This window comes from Thermobia domestica, chromosome 18, assembly GCF_964235325.1.
Source record: "Thermobia domestica chromosome 18, izTheDome1.hap1.1, whole genome shotgun sequence".
Classification (NCBI taxonomy): domain Eukaryota; kingdom Metazoa; phylum Arthropoda; class Insecta; order Zygentoma; family Lepismatidae; genus Thermobia; species Thermobia domestica.
In genome coordinates this window covers 41,158,864-41,181,289 of record NC_137471.1, presented here as the reverse complement: position 1 = coordinate 41,181,289, position 22,426 = coordinate 41,158,864, and the positions used below count along the sequence as shown (strand labels likewise).

At 36.7% G+C, this 22,426-nt stretch overlaps 1 protein-coding gene across 1 annotated transcript; it reads left to right on the top strand.

Annotated features, from left to right (window-relative positions):
* The first annotated feature begins 2,587 nt into the window (after positions 1-2,587).
* Positions 2,588-22,206, top strand: LOC145674930 (uncharacterized). Its single transcript, XM_081745184.1, has 4 exons — positions 2,588-2,761; positions 7,983-8,166; positions 15,596-15,875; positions 20,637-22,206. The coding sequence occupies exons 1-4, from the start codon at positions 2,729-2,731 to the stop codon at positions 22,165-22,167; spliced, it is 2,028 nt and encodes a 675-aa protein (XP_081601310.1). The 5' UTR covers positions 2,588-2,728; the 3' UTR covers positions 22,168-22,206.
* Positions 22,207-22,426: the final 220 nt, after the last annotated feature.

Below are 22,426 nucleotides of genomic sequence, written 5' to 3'. Positions count from 1 at the left end.
AGTTACACAACATGAAACTCTCTTTTCTCACATCACATACAATACATTCTAAAAGACGGTATGCATTAGTTGGAAAATATGGAAGGCATTATGAAAAAATTTCAATAAGAAAATTCATGTTAGTGTGGTATTTATGTACACAGACGTTATGCGGCATTTCACTAGTTAATGAAACATGTATTGGATTTTTGAGAGATGTTCTGGTCTATCGTCCTAATGGGAGAAACTCACTTATCATACTTTGTGCTCTTTCCTCCTTCTCATTCCGGTACAACCGTTTTCTCTCTGCTTCCTTTAGTTTCTTCTGTTTCAAAATGGTAACAGATGATTTTGCTTTTTCTTTTGCAACTTCCCGCCGTTTCTGATCTCTTTCCCGCTCATTTCGTACGTACTTCTCTCTATGTTCTCTTAACTTAGAACGGAACTTCCTAATTCTTTCGACTGATGTTTTACCCATCTGCAATAAAGAAGTATAGTCTATGAAACTTGTTAGAAAAAACGATTTCAGTTTGTTCATTTAACATATATGAACATAAAAGAGCTTTGCACCATTTATATATCGGAATTCTATTCTAGGTAATCAAATACTATTTGTATGTTATTAATAGCACACAGAACGAAGCTTACATGACCGCTAGTCAACGAGCCGATCGCGCCTGTAAACATCCTTGAATCGTCAGATTTGTTATTTGATAAAGTGCCAGATAGCTGTATAAGGGCCAACATGTTACAAAATACAAATCATCGCATCAGAAATAGGTCTAAGATTGTTTTACGATTAAATAAACCAAATTCCACTTAACTAGAGCTAAAAATGAAGTGGCTCAAGTGGTAGAGCGTTGACTTCGCATTCGGGAGGTCGTGGGTTCGATTCCTGCTGCCGACCATCCTGACTGGAGTTTTCCAGGGTTTCCCTCAGTCCTATCAGGCATATGCCGGGATGGTTGGCCTAGGCCTTGGCTGATCCCTTCCCAAGTCCTCTCCATTGTTGTTGTTGTTGTTAGATATCAATCAATTATAAAATGGCATACATATATAAGACGGCCAAAAAAGAGGATCTTTCCAAACACTCAAATATAAAATAAATAAAAATTGTAAAGGTAAATTATTTTGCTTTAAAAGTTGCAAAACAAACACACTTATGATTCTTTGCAAGGTATTTAATAGCATTTAGTCCCTTGTACTCCATAAAATTACTAGAATATATGATTCAAGATGTTACAGGCTTAGACGCCTCGTAGTTGTTACGGGTGGGACAGTTTAAAATAATTAAACATATCCTAAAATAATTTTGTTTTCTGTATTAAAATGTTCACAATGAAAACCTAATATAAAATTGCTTACTTTTACGAGGAATTACAATTAATCAGAAAATACATGTGTGACCAAAGTGAACTTTTAGATGTTTTCCGTTACGGGTGGGACACAACAACAGGCAGAAAAAGCGCACAAAACTTACCATTTCTTAAAAACTTCTGCTACAGCTAGGTGATAAGTCTTCCAGCTTCTTTGAGATACATCTATGGTATCTTAACAAAATAACATTCCCAAACCTAGTGTTGCCAAGATAGATATGAATGAATCTTCTGAACGAATCATGAAGTGAGTTATGTTATGATATAGGACTTGTAAAATTTATTTTTTAAAAAAGAGAGAGAATCCTACTTCCAGGCTCAAATGATTAAAAGTTTTTTTTCTATCATTCACATAAGGTAATATTCTACTTAGACATGTTTCGAAAAATAGTATCAAGTTTTACCTCGTCGTGGAATTGCCCTTTAGAGGTTTTTTTTTTTTTTTTTTTAGACAGATGACGTTGTTATATCTTCATAGATAATGGAAGTTCGGCGCAATTCTGCAAGAAATATCCATCAACCTGTGCTAAGTATTCAATATAAACTAGTATTGCACTAATCTGCGATAGGGAAGAGTGACGCAGAAGAGCCTCCACTGGAGTATGTCCGTAAGAAGCAGGCATGTTAGTGAAGGTGGGTATACGCGTAATGGAAGGTTTCTTTGTTTGAACATTTGCTAAGAGAATTGTTGTTCTCATGGTTAAAATTGTGCTATTGTTCATGTCTGTGTAAGGATACCGACCGGAGAGGGTAATGAAAAGGTAACTTATTTAAAACTCTGAGATGCTGCCTTCTTCTTCTTTTTTTTTTTAATCCAATAAAGTTTTCGTGTTATATAGCTAGTTTTCCAAACGAGTGTGGGCTACATCAAAGAGCTCTGCGAACAACTTCTGGCTCGCGGGCCGTGTGTTGAAGACTCCTGATTTAGATGATGATCTGAACAATACGTCAAATTACAACAGGGAGAAAAAATTTATGCAGTGAACCCATGTTTTTTTTTTTTTAATTATTCCACATACTAATGATATTACAAAACATTTTTAACAACAACGAAATGGATAAAGAAAGTTATAATATAGATATGCGTACGTACTGTGTAACTTAAAATGTTTTATAAATATACTACAATTGTCTTTTGTACATGTTATCACTTCTCAGTGTTATCTTGTTCAATGTTTTGTATACAGTTCTTTAAAAGATAATTCACGAATCATGTTTTAGTTACTATAACATGCTGGCAACTGCTTCAATGTGTATCTTCTTTACTTATTCCTACTATAAGAAGATATAATGAAGATTTAAATTGTAAGTTATTCATATAGAAAGATTGCACAATGTTAACTATCAAGCGAATTTAGCCTTAAATATCTGTAATGTCAAATCCTGACAGGAAGGGCTATAGAAAGGTAAGTATTAGGTTATTAAGTTTTGTTGTAAGTACTAAAACGTTTCACGCCTCATCGAAAGTTTAAGCTCACAAATTTAGAATATGGTAGAAAGTTGCAGTTGCCAAGGGCGCCCATGTTGTGGTTTCCAGGGGGAGCAAATATAAGCGAGGTTTCAAATATAGTTTCAAATTTTGCTATAACTAATGTAAAAATTCTATTGGGCTTTCGATATTCCCAAGTACGATTTCCTCTTAGGGGGGCGAGCGCCCCACCTTGCCCCCCCTGATGGGCGCCCTTGGCAGTTGCCGTAAATAAACATAAAAAACTTTTTTTTTTGACATTTATGAATGAATGAAAAAATCGAACATTTTGGCGTTTGGGTAATGAAAATTAAAGTATTGTTAGTGAAAACACATAATTTCTTATGATTTCACAATGAGTGACAAATGCAACATTTCTTCATCTTTGTGGACGAAATTTAAATAAAAGGTATGGATCACCGTACTAAATTTTCTTGCTCCAATTTCTTAAACTAAATCACGTTATGCCGCAGTCACAACTAAAATATTTATTAGTTAAATACCAACAAAATTGTAAGGCGTTTACGAAGGAAACTTCGACCGAAAAAAAAAATATTCCGGAAAGTAAATTACCCCCTTGTGGATATTATCATAAGAAATAATTTACACAACATTAAAAGTTATTGCTGAAAAATTTATTTATGAAATAAGAAAATGGTCTGAGCCGTTTTTGAAAAAACGTTCGAAATGTAATTCAACCCCATGAATAAAGTAGCTCTTGTTGATTGTTCATCAGAAAGGACTTATCATGTGTTGTCAGGTTATTAACGAAAGATTTTTTTAAGAAATGCGAAAAATTTTGACAGATTTTGTTTTAGAAAATATCCCGAAAAAATGCGCAAGAGTAAACTAACTACCCTTTGTCAATTTTTCAGGACTTTTTTTGGGGCAATATTGACAGTTTATTAACGGAAAATTTATTTCTGAAGTATGAACGAAATAGTCCGATTCGTTTTTGAGAAAATCGCCCAGAAAGCTCACCCTAAGACTAAATTACTATGTCATATAGACGAATTAATGAAATGTTTATGTATGAAATATGAACAAAGTCATCTGACTTGAGTCTTGTTGACTAAATTGTCTGGAAAAACTCACTGCCATGATTAACTAAACTTTGTAGATTTTTAAAGGAGGAATTAGGTACTACATTATCATATTAATAATGAATTATTTATTTATGAAATATGAACAATATTGCGTGAGTCACTTTTGAGAAAATCACCCAGAAAAAATCACCCCAAGGCAAAACTACCCCTTGTATGTTTTTTTATGCCATACGTTTACCAAACATTGTTAGGTTTATCACATATAGAAGACACAGCTGAGCAGAATGGAATAAAATATGAATGTTTGCAAAGTTTTAACTGGAAATCCAATCGGAAAACGACCATTAGGAAGACCTAGGCACAGATAGGAGGACAATATTAAGGTGGATCTCGCAAAAAATAGGAATACAAAGTAGAAACTAGATCCAGTTGGATAAGGACAGAAGTGAATATAGAGCGTTTTTGAACGTGGCATTGGACCTTCAGGTTCCATAGGCGATAGAGTTAAAGCCTGTGACAAACATTTCAGCTAAACGAATACAACGCAAGCTCTGACGCAACGTTGCCGAATGCTATGGGCTGGCTGAGCAGACGAAGGGGTGTGGCTATGGCTAAGCAGACGAACTAGAGCGCGATCATGTAGCAGAGGATAGACGTGGATGTGTACAAAATAAACTTGGCAATATCGCTGGCCTCTCATTTGCTAGCAGCATTAAAAAGGGAACTTCGAGCGCCGCCTTCAAATGCCAAGATGTTTGTCACGCCGTTTAATTATTGTAATGTTAGTAATAAAATATGAACAACATGACTAATGAGAATCACTATAGTAAGAAACTCACTCTCAAGTCAAAACTACCCCTTATGAATATTTTCAGGACAAATAAGTTATCGTATTGGCAGGTTACTAACGAAATATATATTTATGAAATATGAAGAAAATCGCTTGAGTCGTTTTTGAGAAACGCGTTCTAAAAGAACTCATCACCAAGAGTAAACTAGCCATTTTGTACTTTTCCCAGGGAAATGACTTACGGCATAGTATGGGGTTGTTAATTACCGTAAATATTGATATATGAAATTTAAACAAAATCGTTGGGCCTTTAATTTTTTAAGCAAGTAGCAATTTTTAATGTTCACCCTTAAGTAAACTGCCTTTAATTTTGAGGGTAGGAAGACAATTCGAAAATTCCTCATGAAAATTTTATTGAAAACCTTATGTGTAAAATTTGGTGTGGATACGTTGAACGGTATGGCCTTTAGGCGAGGAGCACATTTATATCGAGACGAACGGGCGGGCGGATAGATATCGAAAAACTACTTTTCCAGTATATACCGTATAGACCAGGAAATGTGTAAATCTGTTGAATCCTGGAAGTCATTTTTTTTCACGGTCACAATACTTTCTTGTCTTCTATCGTAGCTCAAAAGTAAAATTTGAGAAGGCGAGTGTTTTGCACTAGCATTGACTTTCAACACCGCCTAAATTCACAAAATTTTGAACATATAGTCATCGGCTCGAGCCGGCTCAGTTGCGATGAGCCATCGGCTCGGTTCGGTTCAGCTCAGGTGAGCCAGTGGCTCGAGCCGACTCGGTTGAGGTGAGCCATCGGCTCGGCTCGGCCCTAATGAGCCGAGGGCTCGAGCTGGCTTGGTTTGGTGAGCTATTGCCTCGGCTCACTTCTCGGCTCGGCTCGGTGGTGACTCAGCCGTGAGCCGAGCCACTAGAGCCGTTGACAACACTAACCCTCTCCCCGGGCTCAAGTTCAGTATCCTCACGAGACTCTTACTCACTGTTCACAATACAGCTCACGCTATCTCAGGATTCATTGTCTTCAATGAGGTTCACACTAACTCAGGCTCACTGTCTTCATTGAAGCTCACGCTAGCTCAGGCTTAGTCCTTATTCAGTTTCACGTTAGTTTAGGCTTTATTTCTCATTGAGGTTCATAGTAACTGAGGCTCACTATCCGAAGAAAGGCTCACGCTAGCTCAGGCTCACTGTCTTCATTGCGGCTCCTTACGCTCACTCTCGTCATTGAGGCTCATGCTAGCTTATACTCACTCTCCTCATTAAGATTTACGTTAGCTCAGGCTTACTGTCCCTATGTAAGTTCACACTAACTCAGGTTGACTGTTCTCATTAAAGCTCACATTAGCTCATTCTTACTGTCTTCATTGAGGCTCATGCTAGCTTATGCTTACTCCCCTCATTGAGGTTGACGCTATCTCTGGCTCAGTGTCCTCAACGAGGATCACGCTAACTCTGGTTCACTGTCTTCATTGAGGCTCACGCTAGCTCAGTCTTACTATCCTCACTGTGATTCACGCTAGTTCAGTCTCATTGTCTTCACTGAGGGTTTCAGGATAACTCAGGTTCGCTGTCTTCATTGAAGCTCACGCTAGCTCAGGCTTAGTCCTTATTCAGGTTCACCTTAGCTTAGGCTTTATTTCTCATTGATGTTCATAGTAACTGAGGCTCACTATCCGCAGAAAGGCTCACGCTAGCTCAGGCTCACTGTCTTCATTGCGGCTCCTTATGCTCACTCTCGTCATTGAGGCTCATGCTAGCTTATACTCACTCTCCTCATTAAGACTTACGTTAGCTCAGGCTTACTGTCCCTATGTAAGTTCACACTAACTCAGGTTGACTGTTCTCATTAAAGCTCACATTAGCTCATTCTTACTGTCTTCATTGATGCTCATGCTAGCTTATGCTCACTCCCCTCACTGAGAGTGACGCTAACTCTGGCTCAGTGCCCTCAATGAGGTTAACACTAACCCAAGTTCGCTAACCTCATTGAGGGTTAGGCTAGATCATGGACAACTGTCTGCATTCAGGCTCTCGCTTAGTGTTGCCCACGAGAAGAATATTCTGCTCTAAAACGAGACGATAAATTCCTTTCAAATTAATGACGATATGATACATTTCTAGAGTGGGCAACACTATCTCACTCAAGTTTTAGATTCCAAACACGGTTTTAGTGTTAAATAATTCATAGTTTTAAAAATACAGTTTAAAATACTCCAATCTATACATATAAAAAAATGAGAGTGACTGTGTTAGTAACCTTCCACCGCTTGAACCACCCAACCGATCTCGATGAAATTTTCAACATAGAAAAGGTTTGGGCCTGTTTTTTTTTTTTTTTTTTTTTTTAATCATTTCATTTTGATGGTGCAACTTAGGGGAGAAGGAATGGTAGATATTTAAAAATAATCGAAATTGACCGATATTAGTGTCGAATCCATAGTTTTCGGGGTCATTGAAATGAACAATAACACTTCCGATGCAGTTTAAGTCCACATTCAGCCCCGCAACTTGGGAGAGGGAAGGTGGATATATATATATATATATATATATATATATATATATATATATATATATATATATATATATATATATATATATATATATATATATATATATATATATATATATATATATATATGATCGAAAATTACCAATAGTAGTGTCGAATCCATTGTTTACGGGGTGGCTGAGATGAGCAATGACACTTGCGATGCCGTTTAAATCCACATTCAGCCCCGCAATTTGGAAGAGGAGGAGGCAGGGGAAGATATATAAAAAAATCATCGAAAATGACTGGCATTACTGTCGAATCCATAGTTTTCGGTGTCGCTGAGAAGAGAGACACGGTTTTTTTTTTTTTTGGACGAGGTTTTGTCCGTATGAGATTTCGACTTGTGAGTTTTGGCTCATTGAGATTTCTTCGACAAGGTTTTGACCAGACGAAATTCTGGGCGGTGATGTTTCTCCGTATACCGCAGTACTGTATTTACCCCCTGATAACTACTTCAGTATGCCTTGGTAGTTTGCTACTAGTCTATAGAATATTTTCCCGACTGTTCATAGTTAAATTTACGTATAAGAGAGCGCAAATTCACACATTGTAAAATTTTAATTGTCAAGGAGATAACTTACTCTTGCACTGAACTTCTCAATTTAGCCTCCAGTTCAAAAAAAAAATATCTTGCAATATTAAAACTGAACATAATATTACCAAGCAAAACAATTTGTTAAATTATAATTCTTAAGTTTTTTAAGTTTCCAAATTAATTCTTACAATTGACTTTTGTTTATTTTAATTCTAGGTAGTGTTTGCAATGAAACACACCTTTCAGAATGTTGGCGCCTCTGCTTATTCAAAGAAGAAGACCAGAAGATATTCTCGCACATGTATTGTGGTTTTAGTTAGCATTCTGGCACTCATGTATTTCATCAACACAAGAACATATTTAACATATCAGGTACCTCAACCAAAAAGTTTAAATATAGGCGAGTACTGTTGATTCATGTTTAAAACATAAATGTTTGTTGTATAATAAAAAATGCCTAAATTTTAGAAAGCAAAGGTGTGAATAATGACAAAGTAGAAACATGTCTTGTGTGTTCTATATAGTGGTAAGTTTCGGATCAATTCTCTAAAATTTTATATAGAGAAAATTCTCTAAAATTTTATATAGAGAAAATTCTCTAAAATTTTATATAGAGAAAATTCTCTAAAATTTTACATAGAGAAAATTTTCTAAAATTTTATATAAAGAAAATTCTCTAAAATTTTATATAGAGAAAATTTTCTCATACCACTTTCTCAAGAGCTCTGTACTGTAATTCATAAACTGCACTGAATGATAAAGTGAAAGTATGTCTTGAATGTCCACTCCAGTGGGAAATTCCAGGCCAATTTCCCAACGTCTTATATAGAGAAAAACCGTTTACACCTGGCGACTCCAGAGCTATACACGAGGAAAATCACATCGACAGTCTTTGCTAGCTCTTCCAGCAAAATTCCCCACACGACTGTAGAGCTTCATATATATATATATATATATATATATATATATATATATATATATATATATATATATATATATATATATATATATATATATACAGGGTGTTAATGAACTATACCGACAAACTGTAAGAGGTGATTCTTCACATAAAATAAGAGAAAAAAATTCATATGGATCTATGGCGAAAAGTGCATAGTGTCAGAGCTAGACCTGTCAAAAATCGCGAAAAAGCTAAATTTCCATAGGCCCTATTTCAAATTCCTGAAACTGCAGATAGTGGTTCTTATCAGCGTAAAGGAAGCCAGGCATACACAATCCAAAAGTGCATATTTCATCAATTGTCAATATTTGTAGACGGTATTCCCTACAGGGTGTAATTCTCAGATATGCTTTCAATATAGTTTTCAGATATACCCTGATTGCAAGAAGGGTTCAAAGTAGGCAGGAGGTAAACCTTGACAACAATGGGCATCCAATGCTTCGGAGGGAAAGCGGAAGTGCTAGGAACCGGCAGCTCCATGTTTCTTTTGTGTTCGGAATAAGGTGTGATGATATGTATTTCGTCACTGTATATTTCACGTTTTCTTCACTTATAAGCGTGAAAGAAAACATCGCAGTACGCGTTTTTTCAAGTACGAGAGACCGAGCTACTGAGGATCCTTATCACTTCTGACATCGCGCCAAAGCTTCCGTGTTCACTGCTATCAAGGCTTATCGTTTGCCTACTTTGGACCAATCATAAAGTCAGAGCATATCTCAAAATTCGGTTGATGGCATGTCTGGGAATTTCACCCTGCAGGGAATACTCTGTATGCCCATCGAACATTAATGAAATATGCATTTCTGAATTGCGTATGTGTGACTTCCTTTACGCTGATAAGGACTACCATCCATAGTCTCTCGAATTCGAAATAGGGTATGTTGAAATTTGGCATTTTCGCTGTTTTAGACAGCCCTAGCTTTAGAACTATGCACTTTTCGACATAGGTCCATATGAATTTTTTTTTTTTTTATTTTTATGTGAGGAATCACATCTTACGATTTGTCGGTATAGTTCATTAGCACCCTGTATATATATATGGAAGGTATTTTTTAACCCTTTCAGCGGATACCCTCACAATTGTGAGCGCTATTTTCACTGTGGCAAAAAATGCCAATCAAAGGATTTTAGTACACAAATTAGCTACAAGCACATTTGAGAGTGTCTGAATGACCAGTTATCAGGTACTGAATAGGTATCTGTTAAGTATATTGGAAATCACAACATTTATGAGTAGTGTGTTCTGCGGAGTTGAAGAAAGCTCTCGAGAACCATAGTTTTGAAATTCTATTACTCATCATCTGAACTGTATTTGTCTGAAGTATATACGAGACAGTCTGTCTCGTATATGCCTTTTATTGTGAATTAAGATCTATTTATTCATTAGGGCAATTTGTTATGTTTCCAAGGTAATTATCAGATTGGTGGGAACACTGTAAATTTTGGCCATCACAATTGTGAGGGTAGCCAGTAAGGGCAGACTTTTTTGTTTCAGAAATCTAGAAATTTCTTTTTTCCTTTGTTTATGAGAAAGCAGATTTTGGTGTCTTTTGAAAATAACAGGATCAATATTGTTTTTATTCTTTGGATGATTTTTCTTCAAATTATCCTAGTAGTACAAATTCAGTAATTTCGTGTAAAATCTTATTTGCATTTTTTTTTTTTTTTTTTTTACAGTCAGGCAAAATGTAATACGAATAATGTTTCACTGTGTCTTAGCACTGTGTATTGAAATGTATTGTTATTTCTTCTCCGTAGTAGAAGTATTCGAGATCTTCTCACCAAGTTGCTTTTGATTGGTATATAGTAAATGCTTCCTCATTCACACGACTATTGCAAGTTGAAACTGTAACCACCAAAATAATAACTGTTACAATAGCATGCCTCTGGAGTATCTGCCACATATAACAACTCTAGATACAACTTTTCAATGTGTGAGCAAATTCTAGTTGTCTATAAATAGTTTTCCACTCAAGAGCCATGCCAAGAGAAGAAATTTGTTCTCTTCAAAATATGTGAACATTCTGTATTGCAATCACATATGTTATATACATACTATATCTTTGAGGCAGGGGTAAAAGTGGATCTGTAAAGGTAGGGGGACGTTTAACATTACGCCATCCCCCGTGCTTATCTTTGCTCATTGTAATTTTTTAGAAAGTGAGGGGACGCCATAGATATTTTTGGAAGTGGGTGGACGACGTCTACCCGCGTTCCCCCTTACTTTCACCCTCTGGATTGAGGTAGAAAATAGTTCAAACATAGATATTATGAAACATTTTTTGAATAAAGTGTACTAATGTAAGCCAAAACTACAGAAATAAGTTTAATTATTTACAAATACAAAACTGAAAAGGGTCTAAGCATCCAAAAAAAAATTGCAATGAGAAGTATTTTCTTAGAAATAATAGACATTTGTGCACCGTATGGTATCTTACGCAAAATGTAAACTTTTATGGATATATATATATATATATTTGCATATTATGTTAATATGACTAACAAACCATCCGGAAACAATAATAAATATCTTTTTTTTGGCTCTGAGAACAGATTTAGCAGTGGAAGGATTAAATTCTGATTAAAGTCGCAAATATGACAGGAAAAGTAACTATGAATTTGCCATTACATACTTATATATCTAAGAATCATAGTAGCTCAGTGGTAGAGAGTTTACCTTTGGTGCATAGGGTCCGTGGTTCGATCCCCGGTCAACTAAGTTTTATTAGGATTAGGAATTAGATTCTTGGGCTGTCGGTATCTAAGGGCATTTAGCCCGTCACTTATATGAGGAATGACGTCCCTCGGCGAGCACACTATCCGACAAAGGGAGGGAAGGAAGGAAGCGCCCTGAGACCATTATGGTAGGTACCATCCTGGCATTTGCCTGGTATGAATGAGGGGAAACCCAGGAAAATCGCTCGCAACCAAAGGCGAGAGCGTCTGAGACTTCGCCACGCGAGACCACCCAAGCAAGTTTGAGATGGACAACATTGTGTTCCTGAATCTTCTCACTGTTCTTCTGTTTCTTCCCACCAGTGGCGTAGCAACTGCCCCCGCAACCCCCGCAGTGCAAGGGCACCGGGGTATAGGCGGCCCCGAAGTCTTGCTATGAATAAAGATTTAAAGAAGTAGAACTTCAATCTTACTTCTATCGGCTTTACAACTAGGGCCCCTTCTCTATACTTTGCGGGGGGGGGGGCGCAAAAGCGTGCTACGCCACTGCCTCCCACGTTCCTATTCTACCAATTCATCCATCATCGTTTACTTGCGTTAATCATCCGTCTCCCTTAGCCTAACGGGCACAATCGTGAAATATTAAACTGAAAAATTTTATTTTATTTTTGGCATTTATTCCGAAGTTGGGCGTCCGCTTTCGCCACGTTTTTTTCGCTGTTATCTCCTTTCCACACTTTCTGCAATTTTGTTATTAGGTTCATTAATAAGTGCTCTTCATAAACTTTAAAAAGATTTTGCTCGTTATCAACGTATTGCTTCACAAATGTTAAAACTGTTAGCTCATTGCCCTTGTACATTCGCCATGTTGATAACATAAATGCTCGTTTCTTTCCCACAATGCAACTGTTCGGTTACCTTGCGCCAAGTATACTTCCCTCCGCTCGGCGTATAGTCCCATGTTTATAACCACTTATATATAACAAATAAACAGATTTTTCGAGACTCTTATATATTATCAAGCACACAAACGATCAAATTATCCATATCTTTCCTGTGAATTTTAAAAAATTTGCTGGAAACGGACACCCAACTTTGGAACTTAATATTTCCTTATTTTTATTTCAATCATATATCTAGTACGTCTTAACTGTTGAACTTAATTACACTCAGCACAAAGAACCCAAGTTATTCAAGAAGTTGAAAGTCATTAATGTTACAAACCTATTTCTCCAATTCGAATTTCTTAATCAATTCTATAAGAATTATTCTGTTACATATTCATTAACAAACATGCTTATTAACAGAATTAAGTTGAAAGGACTACAATGAGTAAACTGTACTAACGGTGGAAAGGTATTTACCTTCAATTCTAGTACGTTTATAATATTTATGGAGTTTGAAACAAGAACACGGTAATATTTTCATGATGCATTAATATTTAAGTAGCATTTGATTTCGAACCTTTCTAAAGCAAATGAATAATTTATTCGACCACTCATTTTTAGCACCAACCCATAAACCTACTCTTTAACGTAGAATCTGAAACACACATGCTCCTACTGGGAATCGAATCCATATATTCCATGCCGCAGATCCATCTGCTTACCATATATTCAAGAGAAAGTTCCAAAATATGCTCGCGAAGTTCTGCAAGTGTAGCGGGGACAAACCCTTTGACAGTGTTCTCCGTCTCAGACCTATCCTACAAGACTTGACAATTCACTCAAATCCACGATAATTGTGATCTTCAGGGCAGGGATGTGCCGTGGGGGGCGGCGGCCCCGAGCGCCGAAGTAAGGGGGCGAAAAATTCGGGAGAAAAAGGTAGAAAAAATGCTTGGAATATATGTATGGGGGCGCCGTCGTGTACTCTCGCCCCGGGCGCTTATTTTTCACGGCACGACCCTGCTTCAGGGTAGTCTTGTTTTATCGAAATCACAGTTGGGGTTGTAAGAAAAGAGTAGCAGCCTTGGTAGCTAAGTCTACTATTGCACTGAATCTGAAAATTCTTATTTACTATTGAACTGAAGATGAGTGAATTGTATTAAACATTGAAATTATTTGCACTAAAGACCTTCAGGCTAGTAAAAACAACAGAAATTTACTTTTAAGTATTTCTTAGTAAAATTTAATTTTTATCAATATTTTGCTATTCTCTACTGGTTAGTATTTTATAAATATTTATTTGAATAAAAATTATTTGTGGTCTTGTATATATGTTTATACAGTAACATTTCAGACGTAAATCAATTTAAAATATATTTTCAGAATATTCATTTGTTTACTAAATACTTGTAACAGAAACTTTACAAATGTACGATTGTTTCACAAATACGAACTTACAAAGGAATCTACGTTTACAGACACGGCACCATCGTTAACGGAGCTGGCGTAGGTTTCCTTCAGCTTTGCCGTAATCTATAGTGAAATAAGATGCAATATTAAGTTGTAATAACTATCTAGCAAAATGTGGTACGTGTTTCACGCACAGATATCACGAAAAATGTCCTCTGGCGCAAGCACATCGGAACCTAGTAGACGTAACAGTAGACACGGAAATAATCGTTTTAATTACATTTTGGTTTGCACGCATATTATAAATTTGTACGTAATTAGTGAAAAGCGGCCAGAAAATAAGACTCTTAAATGTAGTAAAATAGAATGCTCTCTCCATCAACAAATGATGTAAAAACATATTACCAAGTGGACCATATATTTTTCAATCTACACGACCCTTAGGTTGAAGGAAGGACAGATTTGATGCACATTTTTTGAAGGATGCATATTTTTTGCCAACGGTAAAGGAGAATTAAAAAATCGAAATTTACTCGATTCATATAATTAGAGGAAACCATGTACCTGAACATTAAACGTGATCCCACTTGTCACATTGTAGGCATTTTACTTGCAATCGCAGTGACCGATCTCATCGGTCAATTGAATTACTAATATATCTTCCAAAACGTAAATATATATCTGCTGGTGGATTTCTTCACTGTAAAAGATTCGTAGTGGAAACATGAACGTTTATCGAATTGTGTACTGCAGCTCGAGTGCAGCAATAGTAAAAATATTGTTATGTTGTGCTATTTTGTTGTTATATTGTATTTTCTTTTAATGTCGTCATTTTCTCATCGTTTATGATTATAAATAAATGCTAGCAGCTAACAGATGGCAATATTTAGGGTTTACTCAGTGTTTACTACTTTCGAACTCGTAGCGGATCAGGGTCGTAACTTGTGGGGGAAGGGGGCAACTGCCCCCCCAAAAAAGTAGCTCCTCGCCGTTCGAGGGGTCCCGTTTTAAGGCAAAATTTTCTTATTCCGTATAGCTACTAGACGAACATGAAATTATAAATGAAGCATCAAACAGGTTCACTACATTGCATAAATAAAATAGCACACAAAAGGTAAATAAAACAAAAATCAGTCGTGGGCTCCTTTCGGTAAAAAAAAAAAAAAAAAAAAAAAAAATGTCTACTATTCTATTAAGGGCCCTAGAAATAATATTTATAAGTATGGCTATGAGATTTGTCAATATTGTCCCCTTAATTAATTTGTCATGTATGGAACGGGCCCAGAGGTGTAACTAAAAGCCCCGCAGACCTTACCGTGCGGAAGGGCCCACAGGCGCCGGGGACCCAAATACGCGTATTAATGCTTGCCTCTCCCCACAAAAAATCTAAGTTACGGCGCTGTAGCGGATATATCGTTTAAAATAAGCTAAATTTTCCTTCCCGTCCTTGACCAATTTCATTCGTCGTAATAGAAATGGTTCTTCTCTTATTTTTAATATATTCATAAACACTTTTGGATATTACCGTGAACCTGATGTGAATGAGAAAACGCCGGAAAAACCTCATTCAGGATGACTTGTGTGAAAAAAGCTATTATACCTTTACCACCAAGTGTATCTACTGGGAATCTAACCCGGAGCCGCTCACCCCAAAGACGAGAGTGTTAGCGACTACGTTACGCAGGACCATGGATATGAAGTGATTCTTGTAGTCCTCGAAAATAACTAAGTTGTGCGTTTAATCAAAATAGATTATATTTACGAATGTTTTCGTGAAACATGCACTCATAACGAGGAAACACATTTTGCTCATATATGTTTGATAATAAGGAGATCTCTCCAATGATTTATTATTATTGACTTCTAAAATAATGCTTTGTTATCTTCTATTTCAGGTGTGATACCTTCGCAGTACCTCACATATGGTTGTCAAATTCGAAATTACAATCCTTTTGATCCAAGCATTCGGCGATTTATAAAGAAAGTGGATCCACTCATATGCTCCCATGTGCCTTCTCTGATAGAATCCAACTCAACAACACTTTGGGTTAACTTCTCTGTGCTGCCAAAGTATTACTTACTAGATCGAAAGGATATCAAATGCTGTTACAAAGATTTTTGGCGAGTAGAAGCAAATCTTTCTCGTTCCGTGAAAGATCTGGAGAATTTGTACAAGTGTGTATATCTCTTAATGCTCTATTTTAAGTGTGTGGAAAGTTGAGAAATGGACCGTTTCTGAGAACCACATACTACGTTCTTATACATTAATTGTAATCTTCTCTGAGTACCCAAAGGAAAATTCCAAATCACTTTCTTAACAAAACAAGACGTAGTTACTGAGCCAATACAGCAAAGTTAAGATGACCACTTTCTTCCCATTAGGTCGCCTGCTTAAGGGGACAGACTATTAAATATTTTTCAAAAGTTAACAATTTTTCTCTTGCCAGTTTTTCGTGAGTGAAAAGAGATAATGAAATGTAACTTACCTCAGTAATAGATAATGTTATTCTACACCCGAAAATACGAATCGGAAGAATTTTCAGTGTTGCCATCCATAGAAATTACAGTGTGACCAGAATTTGAATTACCCAAAACCTTGGTTATGGCAGCGACTGGAAAAATGAACTCAACGGCAATTGATGACTTATCATGCTGTCTGTGTTCCTTGTTAATTGCTTTTTAAATAATATTTGTATTTTAATTCTACTGTTTCTTAAAAATTATTATTTTGTACTCTTTATTACAAAATAATTACAAATATTATTTAAAAAGTACTTAACAAGGAACACAGACACCATGATAAGTCATCAGTTGCCGTTGAGTTCATTTTGCTAGTCATTGCCATAACCTAGATTTTTGAGTAATACAAATTCTGGTCACACTGTAATTTCTATGGATGGCAACAATGAAAATTCTTCCGATTCACATTTTGGGATGTAGAATAACATTATCTATTATTGAGGTATGTTACATTTCATTATCTCTTTTCATTTACAAAAATGTGAAAAAAAATGTTAGCCTTTGAAAAATATTTAATAGTCTGCCCCCTTAAGCGAAAACGATAGTTAATTTCCACGATCTATTAAACTTACATGTCTAAAACAAGAACTCGTCCTCAGCGGATCTTAGCAGTGCTTGTGCCGTGGAAAGTCAGCAGCCGGGGCGAGAGTATACAATGGCACCTCCGCACATATGAGTGAGGTTGCCAGACCAATCGCGAAGCGCCACCATGGTTGGCGCGAAGAGTAATAAAATTTTCAAAAATAAACCCTGCTTTTACTTGATTTTGAGCACTTTTTTCCTTCCATTTTATACATGTGAACATGCATTTTCCTAACATGTTATAAGACCACTTCCTAAAGCAAGAAGATTTAAGTGCAAACTAAAATTTTCCAAGTAATATTCCTCTCTTTTCTTTTCTTTTTTCCTTCCGAATTTTACGTCCCCTTACTTCGGCGCCCCTTTACTTTGCTCCCCTTCCCCCTCCACGGCAAGGCACTGGATCTTAGTTATCTAGTATGGAAGTATTAGTTTTCAGAACTAGAAATAAGGAAATAAAAACAAAGAATACGTATGGCTCTTCTGTTTTACCCATTGCGATAAATATCATTCGAAAAGTTCCAACAAAATGCAATAATAATTATAATAATCAGCACCATTTACAACTTTTTTAAACTCAGGTGACTCAGAATGATTTGCAATTTAATCAGGGGTAAAAGTGAATCTAAAAAAAGAAAGTAGAAAGTAGAGGGACGCATGACGTCACGCTGTCCACCCTGCCTATCTTTGTCCATTGTAATTTTTAGGAAGTGAAAGGACGCCATGGATATTCTTTGAAAGTGGGGTAACGGCGTCTCCCTGCATTCCCCCTCACTTTTATCCCCTGAATATAATAATCGTTTGAAAATGAACATGGAAATTAGGAAATCGAAGTTTAAGACAATATGAAGATCTATGTGATTGAGGACGTCATAGATGCCAGAACTTGATCTCCTTTAGCAGCTGCAATTAAAGGACCAGATACACCCCAAACATTTCAGCGTTGTTTTTGTGTTCTTTCGAGTAGCACAGAGCATTTTTTAGAGGCTTATTTAAAAGAAAAAATTACTACTATCCATGAAATATTGAAATCCACGTAAAATGGAAAAATTAGCTGAAACAATTTTGTGATAGAACTTTGCAGTGATTGATTTCCCTCCTTACCTTACTTTCTTCGCATTGGTTCTTATGAAGGACACCAAGTATACAATGTGTGAGAAATTACAGTATCTTTTCCCGATTCTCAACTCTTCACGCATTTGATTTGTCAACATATTGTAATGAAATTGGTGGGTCATTAAAAATATACATGTATAGTATATTTTTATAGAAATCCAAAGGCTTAAAACGAACAACTCTTTGTGCGTTCAATCATTAATCTTTTGTATTATTTTGTATGTTTCTTTTTTATCTAGGCATTAACTTAATGTTGTTACAATTAAGATTACTAAATTACCGAAGAAAAAATAAATTTTGGTATTTATGTCGTAAACATTTAGTCATGTACTCTGATAATGTGCTCACTGAGGGTCTATTAAAAGAGAAAATTTTAAAAATTCAGCTTAGCAATAGCTAAGCTGGTTTGTACAAAAAGTAGATCCTTCGCGGGAAAGATGATGAAATAATTCTGTTGCAGATAAAAGCTCTCAAAAAGGGCCAGAAGAAACCCCGCTACTTGTTCGCAACATGAACACGCACCAAATTTCCTCGATTATTGCGGTATAGTGTATTGCCACACGGTTCCGTCATGATCACATGTGTTGGTAGAGCGTAGATAGAGCAATTACAATCCGGAATCCTTTTTACCCACTACCAAATTTTATTACAAAATTCCACTATAATACAAAATAGATACAAACTCTCTTATATTTGGATAAAAGTAGGTGTCTCTTCGACCTGACGGTCATATGAAGAAATTTTCACTAAGCAAGTTACGTAAGGAGGAGTAGGACACTTAATGCTTCTCTGCAAGAACGCGGAGAAAGGTTAGAGTCCCGATAAAGCTCCACTGCAAGCTAGACAGATGTTTTATGAGGAATCTCCCAATGCTCCACATGGAAGCAGAGAGAGGTTAGAGTCCCGACAAAGCTCCACTGCAAGCTAGGCAGATGTTGTAATAAGGAATCTTCCAATGCTCTACATGGAAGCAGAGAGGGGTTTGAGTCCCGACAAAGCTCCACTGCAAGCTAGACAGATGTTGTGATAAGGAATCTCCCAATGCTCCACATGCAAGCAGAGAGGGGTTTGAGTCCCGACAAAGCTCCACTGCAAACTAGGCAGATGTTGTGATAAGGAATCTCCCAATGCTCCACATGCAAGCAGAGAGGGGTTTGAGTCCCGATAAAGCTCCACTGAAAGAAGAAAGAGAGGTAAAGTTTCCGCAAGGATCTACTGCAAGCCAGAAACTCCACTGTAAGCTAGGTTTATGGGGTTTAGGTGGTGTACTTCCAAGGCTTCACTACAAAACAAGAATGGGGACTTAACCAGTCGAGACTGATACCTGTCGTTGAAATCCTCTCGGTTATAAAGGTACTCCAGGTGATTTGGTGGCGCTGTTGTTCCTCTGTCGTCACATGACCAGTGGCGCCGCTGTTAGCTCTGTCGTCTACAGCTATAGTACTCCGTAGTAAGACGCACATGGTTGATGCCAGGAGCGTCATTTCAGACTTCGCTTGAGGGGGGCAAAAGCACCACAGGCATAAGACTATCCGGTTTTGTACTAATATATTAGTAGACAATCGATTAAAGTATATGTATTCCTCAAACTCTTGAGGGGGGGCAATTGCCCCTCCTGCCCTCCCTAAATGACGCCCCTGGTTGATGCTTGTAAACAGAAGCACATGTCGGGTGTTTATAAACACAACCATGCGGGATATTGCAATATCTTTGTTTTGAAGCAGCTAGTAATAGATCACATCCTCAAGAAGAGAAGAAACCTCATGGGATATTGGGTACTGCATCATGGCAATGCACGTGTTCATGTAGCGAACAAAATTGTGATATGTTATTCCAAGAAAAACAGCGAGACGGTCCCGTATCATTCATATCGGCCAGATCTGGCTCCTAATCGCTTCTTTTTCTACCCACAAGTAGAAGAGGATCTCAGAAAACGTTCCTTTCCCAACATTACAACAGCTCTGAAGGCTCCAGAGGGTATTTTGAAACTAATATATGCCTGTATCTAGGGGTGGTCAGGGGGCTGAGCTCCTCTGCAACCATCCTCACCCTATCCTGAAACTTTCAGTGTGTTCCTTCGTACGTATGAATGAATGTTAGGTGAACTAAAGTCAGGCCATCTAAAAATTATCCTTGGCTCCCCCCTGTGTTAGTGTTCTGGTGGTGCATACAAAAATGAATTCGAAGAAATGTTTACAGAATGGCAGCGGCTTTGGATGAAGCGTACTGTTTTGCATGGCAACTATATTGAGCGTGATTCGAGTGCAACCGGCAAAATGTGTGTAGTTTTGAAACGACAACTTTATTGACAGTGTTTATTGAACACTCCTGGTATCTGTGACACTTTTGGTTTATATTTCACCTCTACATTAAAAATGCAATTTTGATAACCGATTTATGGACTTGCTTTAATTTACGACAAGAAACATACGTAGGAATTTATTTCGGGAGAAATCCAAAGGCCTTTGAGGGCTTCAAATTCAATATGAAGATAAATTATATTGAAATTTGCAAAATCATCCCTAAAACTAGACTAAATTTGCAAAAAAATGGATTTCAAGGATCCACACCCCAAAGACCCTGCGTCGTCCCTGCCTATGGCTATAGAAAATTTGTAATTTCCGCAAAATTTAGCTAGCGGTTAAAATAAAGAAAAAAATTTATATTCTTGTAAAATTTTGTAGTTTTTATTTTATTTTATAGTACTTATTTTTGTTACAGGTTCAACAAAATATGTATTCCGTTCAAGAATTCTGTGAAGATGGACAAAGAATTTGTCAGCGTTTCTTGCAGCATCAACAAATTCAACAGCTACACAGACTACCATGCATTTCTTCCGTTGAAACCTCATGTGGAGAAACGATGTGAAGAAGCTAACAAGAAATATGGTCATACCACAAGAAATGTTAGTGTATTGATTATAGGAATGGACAGCACGTCAAGACTTAATTTTCACAGACAAATGCCTAAAACTCTTTCTATTCTAACAAAAGAATTAAACGCAATTGAGATGTTCGGATATAATAAAGTTGCAGACAATACTTTTGTAAATTTAGTGCCACTTTTCACAGGACTGACACACGGTGAGTTAAAGTCAAAATGTTGGCCGTCTAAACAGACAAAGCTGGATGATTGTCCTTGGTTATGGAAAAAATATAGTCAACATGGATTTAGAACGGTTTATGGAGATGATGCAACCTGGATCGCACCATTCAATTATTTAAAAGCTGGCTTCTGGAAGCAACCTACTGACTACTATTTGCGGCCATATATCTTACGTATGGAAAGCGAAATCGGTCACAAAAAGCGAGGTGCAGTTAATGTGTGCGCAGGGCCGCGAAAAAAGATTAATCAAATTTTAAATTATATCAGAAAGTTAACAGTGTCATTCAACTCAAAATTGTACTTTGCATTTTTCTGGCTTGTAAGCTTAACCCATGACAATGTTAATTTTGCCCAACTCGGTGATGAAGATTATGCGACCCTTTTAAGTGATTTGTTCCATACTGGTGCTTTAAACAATACTATCTTGGTATTTATGAGTGATCATGGCATGCGATATGGTGAAATGCGACGAACTCACCTCGGTTATCAAGAAGAACGCTTACCTATGCTGTTCTTCGTATTTCCGAAATGGTTTGAAAGTGTTTACACTACAGCTGTGACTAATGTGCGAAAGAATTCCCATAAACTAATAACACCTTTCGATCTCCATGAAACTTTAAAAGATATAATAAATCTTCATAATCTTGAAAAGGAAGTTTTAAATATTCGATCCAAAACTGCATTGAATGAACAACGTGGTGTAAGTTTATTTCTACCAATTCCGAGTGAAAGAACTTGTAACAAATCTGGTATAGCTCCCCATTGGTGTTTATGTTCGAGTAATGGGACACACGAAATTTCAGTGTACAATCAACAAGTAATTTCTGCTTCTAAAGTTCTTTTGAACCACATAAACGAAAACATCTTAAAACCTTATAAAAAGTGTGCAACTCTGAAACTGAAAGCAATAAAAAATGCACGTGTGCGATACCAGATCGACGATCAAACTAAAGAAATAATTACCTATTATTATGTAGTAATTGAAGTCACACCAAGTAAAGCTATATTTGACAGTACTTTAGAATATCGTGAGTCTGGAAAACGTTTTAAAAATCCAGAATTTATAAGTAGACTTAATCCTTACAAAAATCAAAGTTCATGTGTTTCAAATTTCTTAATAAGACTGTATTGTTATTGTATTCATTAAAGTTGGAAGTTTCTAATGAAGTTTGTTTTAAACAATATAGATATTTAGTTTCTATATTTAATTACTATTTATCTTTCTGAGTTGGCTTCATTACGAGTAGTGATTGGGTTACTTGAGGAAATTTTTGTGCTTCTGGGTCCACAGCTCAGGGCCCGCGCTTCCTCCAACCAAGATTCATGGGCCAAGGGCCTTGGTCGACACTTCTAAACTTTAAATACGTACATGGGTATAAAGGACTGCCCCTCTTACATTCTGGAAA

Coding starts and splice junctions, on each gene's coding strand:
- LOC145674930 (XM_081745184.1), top strand. CDS start 2,729: ATGTCAAATCCTGACAGGAAGGGCTATAGAAAG. Junction 8,167..15,595: donor ACCAAAAAGTTTAAATATAG/GCGAGTACTGTT, acceptor CTTCTATTTCAG/GTGTGATACCTTCGCAGTAC. Junction 15,876..20,636: donor GATCTGGAGAATTTGTACAA/GTGTGTATATCT, acceptor TTTTTGTTACAG/GTTCAACAAAATATGTATTC.